The 11,956-nt window shown below is 42.7% G+C and overlaps 1 protein-coding gene across 1 annotated transcript in view; it reads right to left on the bottom strand.

The window, feature by feature from the left end:
- LOC306828695 (cadherin-2-like) overlaps positions 1 to 11,728 on the bottom strand; it is a 92,954-nt gene extending 81,226 nt beyond the window's left edge. The window contains exons 1-2 of the mRNA XM_079351260.1: positions 11,517 to 11,728; positions 3,898 to 4,036 (exon numbers count right to left, since the gene is read on the bottom strand). Coding sequence (XP_079207386.1) covers positions 3,898 to 4,036; positions 11,517 to 11,558 — 181 coding nt within the window. The 5' untranslated portion in view covers positions 11,559 to 11,728. The remainder of the gene's footprint in view (positions 1 to 3,897; positions 4,037 to 11,516) is intronic.
- Positions 11,729 to 11,956: the final 228 nt, after the last annotated feature.

Raw genomic sequence — 11,956 nt, forward strand, 5'->3', positions numbered from 1 at the left:
GCCACATGGTCATCAAAATCCACATTTTCCAGATTCTACCAGCTCAATGTGGCAGCCAGTCCCTCCTTTGGGGAGCGGGTGCTGGGTGTGACCTCTCGGCAGACAATGGGGTCCCTCGGTCAGCCTAGCGGCTGTAGGCTGACCGGAGTGGCCTCGATTCACGGGCTTGGTGGGGCCTTGCCCGCGTTCTAAGTCAGTCCCGCGTCTTGCAGACTGGCTCATTCAGCCCCTCTGCCTCCTAGGCTTGGCCTTTGCGTCTTGCGGCGCCTTGTCCTGGTTGGCATGTAAATAGTGTATATTTGTAAAAAGTTCATTTGTTACACACTGGTGTATGGGATTGGGTTGCACTGTCTCCCAGCGGGTTGTCTTAAAGAGTTACCCCGTACATAGAATGTAACGGGGTGGAGAGATAGTCTCGAGACGAAAGAGAACGTAGGGTTACGTTGTAACCTTGGTTCTCTGAGTGAAGAGACTATCTTTAAATGGTTAAATGACAATGTTTTAATGTGAAGAGGTTTTGATGTTTTGAGACATACGAGAGGCCTAAAAAAAAAAAAAAAAGACTGTAGCCACTGATAAAGGAAAAAGCCTCCCTCTTCATCTTCCCGGCAGTCTGCCTGCACATGACACAACTCATCATATCTTTGACACTGCATAAACAACAACGCCTTGTAATTTGTTTCCTTACCTGCGCACACGTACAAACAGAAACACAACACAAGCATCGCCACAGACAAACACTCTCCTTTCTTGTTCCTCTCGCCGCTCTGTCAGCTTCAGTCACTGTTGCCTTGTTACACTTCACAGAGCCCATACAAGTCCACTGAAGCACACAAACATGTGATCACACACTCACTCACACACACACACTCAGCATAGAGTTATTGTAGGCTTGCTGCCTGCTGCTTCGATGTGGTTAGACAAAGGCTGTTTAGCCGGACAGCTCTGTTTCAGATATATTCCGTCAGAACAAAATCACAAAGAGAACAAAAATGCACATTTCATTCCGCTCTATCTCCAGGGTAAAATAGCTCGGCTTTATATCCAGTTTCACATGTCCCTGTTCACCCACAGGCTTCTCTTATAACACCTATAAGCAATAGAGGTAAAGATACATCTCTACAGTCCAGGGGTTCAAAGTGGAAGCCTTCCAGTCAAAAACCCTGACACGATCCTTATGAGAGCGATCGGGAGCTCAAAGTGCCTGAGCTTGGTTTCGTCACTCTCAAACACAAGGCCTTCAGTGTCCATCCAGTCACATTAAGGCAGACTACTCTTACCAGTCATGCTCATTTAGAGACATCAAAGGGTTGACGCACTTCTTATTAAGTACAAACAAACACACGCAGACTCCCGGCAAAGATTTTTTATTGGCGATCAACAAACGTCTCTTTCAGTATTAACACATAATGTACCCACAGCTCTGAGAACACAGGCTTGTAGAGAACAAGTGTTGCTCTCATTATTTTGTGTGTATCCAAACTATTGAAAGTCATTTTCACAGAAACACTCCTAAAAAAAAATATTTAGTTCATTTCAGGAGGACTGCTTGGAGAGTCTCCTGACCTGGCTGTTCACATATGCTCCTCACCAGCGGGAGACTGTCCCTGTCAGACAGGAGGGGGGGCAGGGGGGGGTCTCCTCAAGTAAGACAAAAAAAAAAAAAACGCAGCAGAAGTAGCGGACGAATCAACAGTCTGCTCTACGGCGCTATAATGAGAATATTTTCCATTATACCAACGCTATGTGTAGTCCAACGAAAGAGTGGAGTGCAGACGACGTCATGCAGCAGTTTCACGACTCGCGCAGAGATCGGTCACGTCCCCTGAACACACTCGATGCACCGATCAAAGGATATAAACATCACCACCCCCTCACATTCGTTCGAGGTGAATCCAGATTATATTCTGCTTTTCTCCAAATACTTGGAGGCCGGCAGGAGACACTCTTGGTAAAGTCAGAGTGTTAGCGTTCACGCATACAGCTGCTCCTGGAAATATGAGGAGTTTTCTGCATGTGTGAAATCACTGTAGCAAAAGATTTTCAGTTACTCAGTTGCTATTTAGATTAATCTTTTCCATTTTAACAAGTACCAAGACCTGGATCAGACCTGGATCACACTCAGCAGAGCTCACACACTCCATCTATACACTTTATCCATACATGTACACTGCCTATTGATCTGCCTGCTGCTGATACCCTGAGGCCCGCTCAATGATACTGATCACTTCAACCCCTCTGACACACACGGAGTGTGGAGGAATATCAGTCAGATCGATCCTGGATCATGGGGTCAACAGCAGCAGGCCTCCTATATGCTGTTTACAGAGTTCTGCAGAGCAGATTTGACGCATATGTGTGTGCCTGAAGGCCTTCGGTCACACTGGGAGTTAAAGAAGAACAGTTACATTTGAGATTTTACCATTCGAATAGACGGCCATTATTGTCATTATACAACAACAAAGTTAGAAGGGAGAGCAGTGAGCTGCTGCTTCTGTGCACGCCGCCATCTTGGAATCAACACTTCCACTTGACTTTTAAATACTCTCTACAGTTCACATTGACACTTTAACTGTATAACCCAACTAACAGATACAAGACCGCAATAAGAGCGGGGGTGGAGGAAGCTCATTTTGGGTTAAGGATTCGATCTGCACCATGCTTGTACCCCCAACTTCAGTACCTGTTGCCATGAGATTTATGTCCGATCAGACACAGCGCTGACCAGCTTCTGGTGCGCAACGATGGCACGAGTGGCACACACACACTGTGCACCAGTGCCACAGAGGACCGTGTTTAATTTAAAAAGGTTGTTTTTTAAGCCACTTTTTCCTTTTGTTATATTCACATTTATCTGCTATTACTTGAACATACAGGACGTTCATTTGCCTCTAACTAAAATCTATTTTGCGCCTACAGTCCAGCTTTCCGTCCAAACTCTCTGTGACGTAAACCAGTAGAACGCGCAAAAGCCTGACAGAAATACTACCGCCTCCACAAGGTTTGCACCAGACGTCATTCATGCAAATGCTCTTAGTAAATCACCCGCAAAATGCCCACAAGCCAAACATGCAAACTTTTGTGGTGAACACGCAATTTAGTACTTGTTAATTGAGATCTTAGTAAATCAGGCCCTTAGTGTTTTTTGGAGCTGTTGTAACACCCAAATTTCCCCGATTGGGGGATCAATAAAGGTTATCCTTATGCTCCTTATCCTTATATCTGACAAACCGAGGAGCGTCCAAAATGGCTGTGTGGGGGTTTGTTTGTTTCCTTCATATCTGATCACAGAGTAAGATCTATTTTATCTATTTTAAGATCGATTTATCATCTCAGTCAGTAGGTTTTTACAGACCTTGGTTCAATAGATTTAAGTACCAAACTGTAAGGATACAAGCGAATAATTTCTTATTCTTGCCTTTTACTGGCTCTCAGTCTTTGTGACATCCATTTTCTTCCAAAGCAGCTTTGAAAATACTCAAATATTTCATTACAAGGTCTTCAGTTGTTGCTATGTGCAGGAAATTCCCCAAGAATACCGAAAGTCCATCTAAAGAGAGATGTAAAAAAAGACTTTCATCCAACATCTAATCCTTCCAAGATAAGAGCACAGAAGTCATCATCAGTGCTTTAACTCAATAACCACAAGAGGCTCCAGGAACACATCCTGCTCTTTCTCTCATCACTGTATTTGAAGCATAGTAATCAGGATAACACAGAAAGGGGACTCCACAATCAGTCTTCACAAAGGTCAGTTCTCCTGAAGCTCGGCTGTGTTATCAGCAGGACTCTCAGACAACCCCCACCCAACAGCAGGGGATTATTGGTGGAGTTGTCCCAGCTTTGTGTGTGTGTGTGTCTGTGCGTGTGTGTATGTGTGTGTGTGTGTTAACTGACCGTTGAAGACAGCCTGTCCCTTTGCCAGCTCTTGGTCCGTTTCGATGATGTATTCCTTCTGAGAAAAGCCCCTTGCGCATGGCAATGACCCCGGTTTGTTTGACAATTGACGCTCAGCCTCTCTGCCCAGAACAACAACCTGCACAGGGAAACAAAGTAGATAAAAAAAGGGGGATTTTTTTTTCTCAATTAGATACTTGCATATGTGTCTTATTAAAAGAAGACATCGTGTTACTTTAACAATCCTTTGACTCTGACGTTGTTGTCACTCCCTTATCACTTTTTCTTCAAACAGAAGGTCGAAGTTCTTTCCTCCTCTCCACGGTCTTTTTTTTTTACAAAACGGCATTTTATGACTCAATCCATGAGAACTGATTGACACAGATTTGCTTCTCTGCTTATTGTTAAGGTTGAATATTAAATCTGGGAAAGAGAACAGTCATGGAACTAATTAGTGCAGATCATGATTTGGCATTCCACATTTTCTAAAGGGGGTTTCCTTGTCCACACGCAAAACTTCACATTGAAACTGCTGTGTATCAAAGGGAATATGAAAACCAGTTCAGCACCGTTGGAAACCAGGAGACCATTATTAATCACCGTGAGGAGGGGCAGACAACCGGGCCAATTAATTTTGATGATAATTAGCGTCTAGACTCTTGTCTCTCTTGTTGTTTGAGCCCTGGCCCAGCATGAACCACCCTCCACCTCCTGTCCCACACACACACACACACACACACACACACACACACACACACACACACACACACACACACACACACACACACACACACACACACACACACACACACACACACACACACACACACACACACACACACACACACACACACACACACACACACACACACACACACACACACTCCTCTGCTCCACACAACAGCATAAAAGCATCTGTTGCCGTTTGTTGGTATGTGTGTTAGCATGTGTGTGTGTGTGTGGCGGGGTTGTTCCTCTGTGATTAGAGTAATAAAGCTAAGAGGTGTGCTGCGATTTGCTTCCACTTAACCCAGAATCTTTAAACCACGTCCTTGCTGCCCATCCTAGCATGTTTAGTGGGGGAGGCTGGCTTTCATCTCTTTCCTATTAGCATAAAGAAGGAGGAAGTAAACGCACATAGCGAGACTCTGGTGTGACGCTGTGTTTTTTTTTTGTTTTTTTTTCTGTAACACTGAACAGACTCCAGCGATGACATTTATAGGCCAAGCAGAAAGAGAAGTAGAGAAAAAAAAGCAGGGAAAGGATGCTGTTGTCATGTCAGTGACTTCAACAATATATCCACAGACAGTAGTGTTAGAGCAACTCGTCAAATATGTTTATTAAAAAAAGTGTGAATCAAGCAGCAACCTCTGGTGTGCAAAATCCTGAAGTCCATCGAGTGTCTACTTTAGGCCGGCATTAGAAGCTCAGAAAGCCAAATATTACACATCCATTGAGAAATGTTTTTACAGCAGACATGTTTACAGCCTCGTACAAAATGAAGTCGGTCTGATTTGCTTGTTTCTTGGATGACAGGAAGGGTGCGGTTTGTCTGTATTTTTTATTTATTTTACAGGGACAATGCATATTATAAACTACTGGAGAACTACGAGATCACATGAGAATAGAGCAAACAACATGCAAAAAAAAAAAGTGGCATTGTCTCTCTGAGGATGATTTGATGATCGTTCAGTGCCTGTTTGGATGTGGTGTTGATTAAAGTGATGGAACATTCGATCGTGAGTCTGTATATTGTGTTTTCTTTTCAAACTGACCAGATGCCCTGTGTGGTTCCTAGTCTGACTTCCTGTTGGGGTCCATCTATTCTGTTTGACGCATGCTTGCAGGGAGCTCTATAGAAAGCAGACTCAGTGCGTGATAAAACGAGGAGCAGAGCAGAGGTCCGTGTGCACTGCGTTCTGTCACGCCACAGTATGTCTCTCTGGTACACCAGGTACACCAGAGACATACTGTGGCGTGTGATGTAGAAACAGGATCATTGACAGGAGTGCCAGCGAATGGCGCCATAGTGCGTGGCGCGGACAGATCGCAGTGCACACGGACTGTGTTGAAATTGGCTGTTAGCCTTTCCCTGGTTGACTGGAAGTTAAGCTCGGAAGGCGTCCACCATTGATCGGACTCCAAAGACCCCTGCAGGAACAGATGGTCCCTTAGTCTTCATGCATTAATATATTTACAGTCTATGGTGTGAACGTTTATTTCTTAGCTTAACAATGAGAATGACAGGATGAGCCCCAGTAAGGTACAGAGGAGTCAAAAGAATCTACTCAAAAATGTTTGACATTTTCCTAACAACACTTTCTTCTAGGTGCATGTGAACAGAATGAATGTAGGCATCCAACACCCTTCACCGATATCTAACATTTAATACCACAAACGACTAATCTGTTAATTACGAAGGTAAGAGGTTAACCATGAGAGACACTTTCAAGAGCACCCTCGTACCCTCTGTGAGTTAATATAAGACTGACTGCATTCTGTGCATATCTACGGTCTTTATGTCTGAACATACTGCAGGACTAAGCTTTCATAAATCACACCCACAGAATGGATATGAATGTTTTGCTACAAGTGGTCTCTTTGCTGACTTCGGAGGAGAATTTGGAGGAGTTTGTTTTCTCTACTGGAATTGGGAAACTATTTTGTCCATGACAAGGGAGAAATGAAATAAGTAAAATGTCACCTTGAAGCTAGTTACAGCCCTTGGGCTCATTATTTTCTTCAAGCTTGATGATTTAGTGTGCAAATAAAGAGTGTGCTGCTGGGGGCTTGTTCGCCCGCTTGTCCTCCACATGTGATCATCAAGGTTGCCCTTGAGCTTCCTCTATAATCTATTTCAGCACTGTAAAACTGGACTTTACACAAAAACTGTGCCGTCTTTCAGAGACTTCAAGTGTTGATACCAGCAGAGATGACTGTTACCTTGCTGTACTATCTACAACAACTAAACATGAACATCTTTTTCATTTATCTCATTTGCCTGAAATGTGGATGAGTGACTCATTGGCTTTTTGACTCTCATAATGAGATGCGCACCTTTTATTTTGAAGAGAGTTAAGGCTGCATCCAACATGTATTTCCATTGTTGGAATTTTCTACTTTTTCAATGTGATTAACCTTAGTGGTCTGTACAATCTACACCTAATCTACATTTTAAAGGCACATTTAAGTTCATTTTTTTTAAAAAGCTGGATTTATTAATCTCGTCAGATTTTCAGAGCATGGTTCAAATCAACTCACTATCAAAGGAGAACCAGCATTCTTATCTCGAGATGACGAGACATGATGTCTTACTCACCCATTCACACTGATGGCAGAGGAGGATGTGTAAAGTGCCTATCGGTAATAACCGCTCTCAGTATTAACACACCCTCTCATACACCACTGGCTATGTCACTCAGGAGCAACTTGAAGGGTCAGCGTCTTGCCAGAACACACTTTGGTTTGTTGACCATAAGATCAAGAACTGCGAACCTTAACAGCCAGTTTTTAAAGGACGAATGTGCAACATTTTACACATGAATCCAGCAGAAATCCACTTTATCCTGTAAATGTCTCTCTGAGTCCTGACTGTCTACAATGAGAGAGAAGCTCGAGTGCCGGTGGCTGCGTTGTTTTCTGACCCGTTTTTACATGGATGGGACGGCCAACTCCTCCCCCTTTTGCTGAAAGCTGAAGAAGAACATACTCACTGATTATTTGGATGTCACATAAGTGTCTTAAATCACGGTCATTCAATGTCAATTTATTAGCAATGTAAAGCTACAAGCTAACTTAAGAGCGCTAACATTGGTTAGGTAAGTTAATAACAAGCCTTGTTAGAGCCTGAAATGTAACAATGACCCAAAATGTTCTAAAAAAAATTTAAGAAAACTCATAACGTAACAACTGGTCTATAATGTAACAAAATGTAACAAGTTGTTAAATATTTAGGCCCTCTCAGAATGTAATAACTGTTACTGAATGTTTTGGGCTCAGCATTTTGTTACTTTATCTTCCAGTTATTACATTTTGGGATATGTTACTTTTTTTTCCTAACTTTTCGGGTCTTTGCTATATTTCGGGCTCTAATAAGCCTCTCCACTCAAAGTTTGCCTGTTTTTTTAAACGGAAACAAGAATTAAATGGAGGGAGGCAATCAAAGGTCCAAATCATGGCTGTTAATTTCTTTTTGACAGTAGGCCTAGACCTACTTTCACTTATTTCTATTGATTTCCATGCATTCTGCCTGAAGTGATGTCAGCCTGCAGCTCTTTGTCCTCTTGTTCAGTGTGCAGTAGGCAGGTGAGACTGAGTAACCCTGGTGACTGTATGTCTGCCAATCAATGATGTCCCGCCCCCACTATGAATAAAACTTTGATCATGTCCCACAGAATGAACACATTCTGGATTACGCTACATTATATCTAATAATGTCATTAAAACAGCACAGCCAATAAACCTTTGATATTTTTCCATTAGACCTCTCCATTAGACCACCTCTATCGGAGACATTGTCAAATGAAGCCTTGAAGCCATTTGAACCATCACCTCAAGACTGAAGTGACATGGACATGGGCCGAGGTGGGCCTCGAAAATGTTTGAGACTTAAAAGTGGGCGCTGAGTTGGAAACGTTTGGGAACCACTGCACAACCACAAAGCATGGAGCCTTCAAGTACAAATAAACATCACATGATCTGAGCTGTTATCAAAGGCTTGAAATTGGCGCTCCAAAGTAACAAAAGCTAAGACCTTGGAGGATTTAAGGTAAGCTCTTGAGAGTGCTGACCAGGCTGTTTGGGAGGTTAGGCACTGGTGATGATTATTCTTGGACTTCACCTTTGATACTTTGGCACAGCCCTGTCCTCTCTATGAGTCCCTGAGGCACGCACACGAGAGTTGAAATCACAGCAATGTAGAGCTGCAGCTATCGAATATTTTAGTAATCGAGTATTCTATCGAATATCCTGTCGATTAATCGAGTAATCGAATAAATCATACTTTTGCTTAATTAAGGTTTAACTCGTCTTGGGTCGTCCCTACAAACCTGCTTCTTTGCAGTTACCATGGAAACGCCTGCTTGTTACAGCCAACCACCTCTGCTCTACAGCTGCTGATGATGCTCACCATATTACTGACAGGGTCCCAAATTCACTTTCTGATTCACTGGTCAAGGTGGCAGGTAGATGAAAAATACAGGCCAAACATGTTTTAATGGCTGAAATAGCAAATAGTGTTTTGTGTAGCCTACACATCTGTTACAGTACATTTAATTGAGAAAGCATTATGTTCTGTTGAATCAATCACAGAATCAATCATTATGTCAGATAAGGAAATTGAGAAACTTTAAATATATATTTCCTAAATTATTATTCCACAAACAAGTTCTGTCTTGATATAGCTTTGAAGACATTTCATATTATCAGCCTGTATATTGTTAAAAGTGTATCTCTGTCTGCTCCTGCAGCGCGTGCATTCAGCGCGTGCATTCAGCACGCTCACAGACTATGACAGAGACTGTGAGAGGACGTTGCTATCGTTGTTAGCTGCAAACGCGGAGAGAGTGAACGGAGAAAAGCCGACCGTTTGACCGGATCACGTGTTCCCGACTGGGTCGTATGGATCACGGATCAACTGTGTGCTGACTAAAAGTTAAAAGGGGCACGCCGCGCACGCGTGTGTGTGCGCGTGTGCCTGTGTGTGCGTGTTAGCGCTGAGAGAGGAGCAGGTAGCTGCAGCTGCATTAGACGTGTTTTATACTCATACCAAAGTTTTGATGACGAAAAAAAAAAAAAAAAAAAACTTAACGAAGCCTCGAGGCAGCAAAAATTCCTCGATGAATTTTTGTAATCGAATTATTCGAGTTATTCGAGGAATCGTTTCAGCTCTACAGCAATGTACAGCTTCATCAGAGCTGCTGGCTGTATGTGCTGGTGTTAAAGAAATGATGCTTCAGAGTATTTATCATTGTTACTGATTATTTCCCAGAGCATGTCATATACTCTGTTATGTTTTTGTGACCTTTTCAAATTGCTGGACAAATGATCTAACATGTATATGAATATGCAAGGTAAGAAAACAAAAGACATGGGAACATTAGCAAAGGTTTAGTCAGGACAAAATCTTGTTCATATTTAGTAAGATCTTTAAATATATATTTTTTGTTGTCTCATATTTAGCATTTTGAGATGTGTGTTACATGATGCTTTACTGTGGTTTATTTGAACTTAATCACACATTTTACAGTGGTAAATGCTACTCAAAGCTCTTTTACATCTAAGGTCACACATACACATTCACACACTGATGGGAGAGGTTTCTATGTAAAGTGACCATCGGTACTAGCTCATCACATTCAGACACATATGCCGAGCAATTTGGGCTTAAGTGCCTTGCCAAAAGACACATCGAACATGTTGATGCAGGAGCTGGAGATCGAACCTGAACACAGAGCCTCCAGTGCATTTCTATTCTCAACTTTGTCTAAAACAAATGGTACCCATAACGTGAGCACGTTAGTATTGTGTACTGCACGTGGTAGCACAAAGGATGTGATCCTTTGCAAAGTTAGTCCTTTGCATCTGGGATATGGATGCACAGCAGGTGGCCTAAGCATCATCACAGTCTGGACTGTAAGACCCACTGAAGTTTAAAAAATGTGTCAGTTCTTCTTGCTTCTTTATAAGGCAAACGTGAAAACAGTTTTGTGATGCAACAATGTATGTATACTTTCTCAATATAGCCTCGATATCCCCACAAGGCACAGAGGCCAATAAAGAATGCTAAAACGTGTTCGAGTATTTAGTAAAACACTAAAATGATGCGACATTGATTCAGACTTTTTGCAGGACATTGGAAGGAGAAGATTTTTTTAAAAGCTAGAACTCCTGAGATAAATGCATATATGATACTTCACAGACGAGCAGACACGACTCATGAAACGTCTTAATCCTTGCTCCAGCACGTATGCCCGGTGAGAAGAGGACACATCAAACTGCCATCTTTTTAAATGGAACCTCTATATGTCCCCAGCTATGGGGGAAAACCCCGCAAGGCTACGTATCAAGGGCTTGATTCACCCAGGCAGAACTGGATTACAGCCCAACAAAAGTCAAGCATCTGATTTCAACAGAAAGCAACATGAATAGTAGATGAGATCCTAAAAGAGGCGACAGCAGCCTGTCATCCCAGAAAAGATGGATGTTTAAGAATAAACCTCGTGAAGGTTATGCATTTCTCCCTCTTGCTCTTCCAGTAATTAAAGCTACATTCAGATCTGAAAGTGATGTTTGATCCAAATACTGCGAAAATACGCGTTTCTCTTGTTTGTCTGATAAATCACTCCGTGTACTGTGGACCCGCAGCAGGTCTGGGATCAGCTTCCAGTAACATTATAAGAGGCTGCTTTCAGTCGGCCCCTGTCTTGTGTCTGGAGGAAGACTGAGGGGAGAATACAATAAAAAACAAATAAACTAAGCAAAGGCAAATACAGATTGTATTTACATGATTCCACCTGCCATGCAAAGCGCTCCTCTCCCCTCTCAAAATGAGCTCCAGTTTGCTACAGCATAACCGGAGCTGGCTCGCTATAGGCTATACATTTAGAAATATTTCTTACCTGCAGAGCCGCCATTAGAATCCAAATTCCAAAACGATGCATGTTTGAAGAGTAATTATTCCTTCTTCCAGATTCTGTAGTGTCCGTCGCGTCAGATTTGTATTAGTCGGTAAACCCCGGCGGCATGAGGCAGCATTCCTCCCTCCACCAGCCCTACTCTGTGTCTAACTGCTCTACCCGGCTCAGCAGTACTCCTGCCCGCCTGGAACTGACTCAGTGCCTGGCCCCTTCGTGTCTCAGTGCTGCCCTCTGCCGGACACCAGGAACACTGAGCCTCACCTTCACGATGTACACAGATCATTCCAGATGAGATCAGTCGGGACCATAGACGGGACCAGTCGCTCTACCTACCATAAATTATATCAAATTATATTATCTATGATTCCTATCTTACTTTCTGATTTGGTGGTCTCACTTATGTTGTTTTGTTTTTAGTTGTA

Source organism: Symphodus melops (assembly GCF_947650265.1).
Source record: "Symphodus melops genome assembly, chromosome: 8".
Taxonomy (NCBI): Eukaryota; Metazoa; Chordata; class Actinopteri; order Labriformes; family Labridae; genus Symphodus; species Symphodus melops.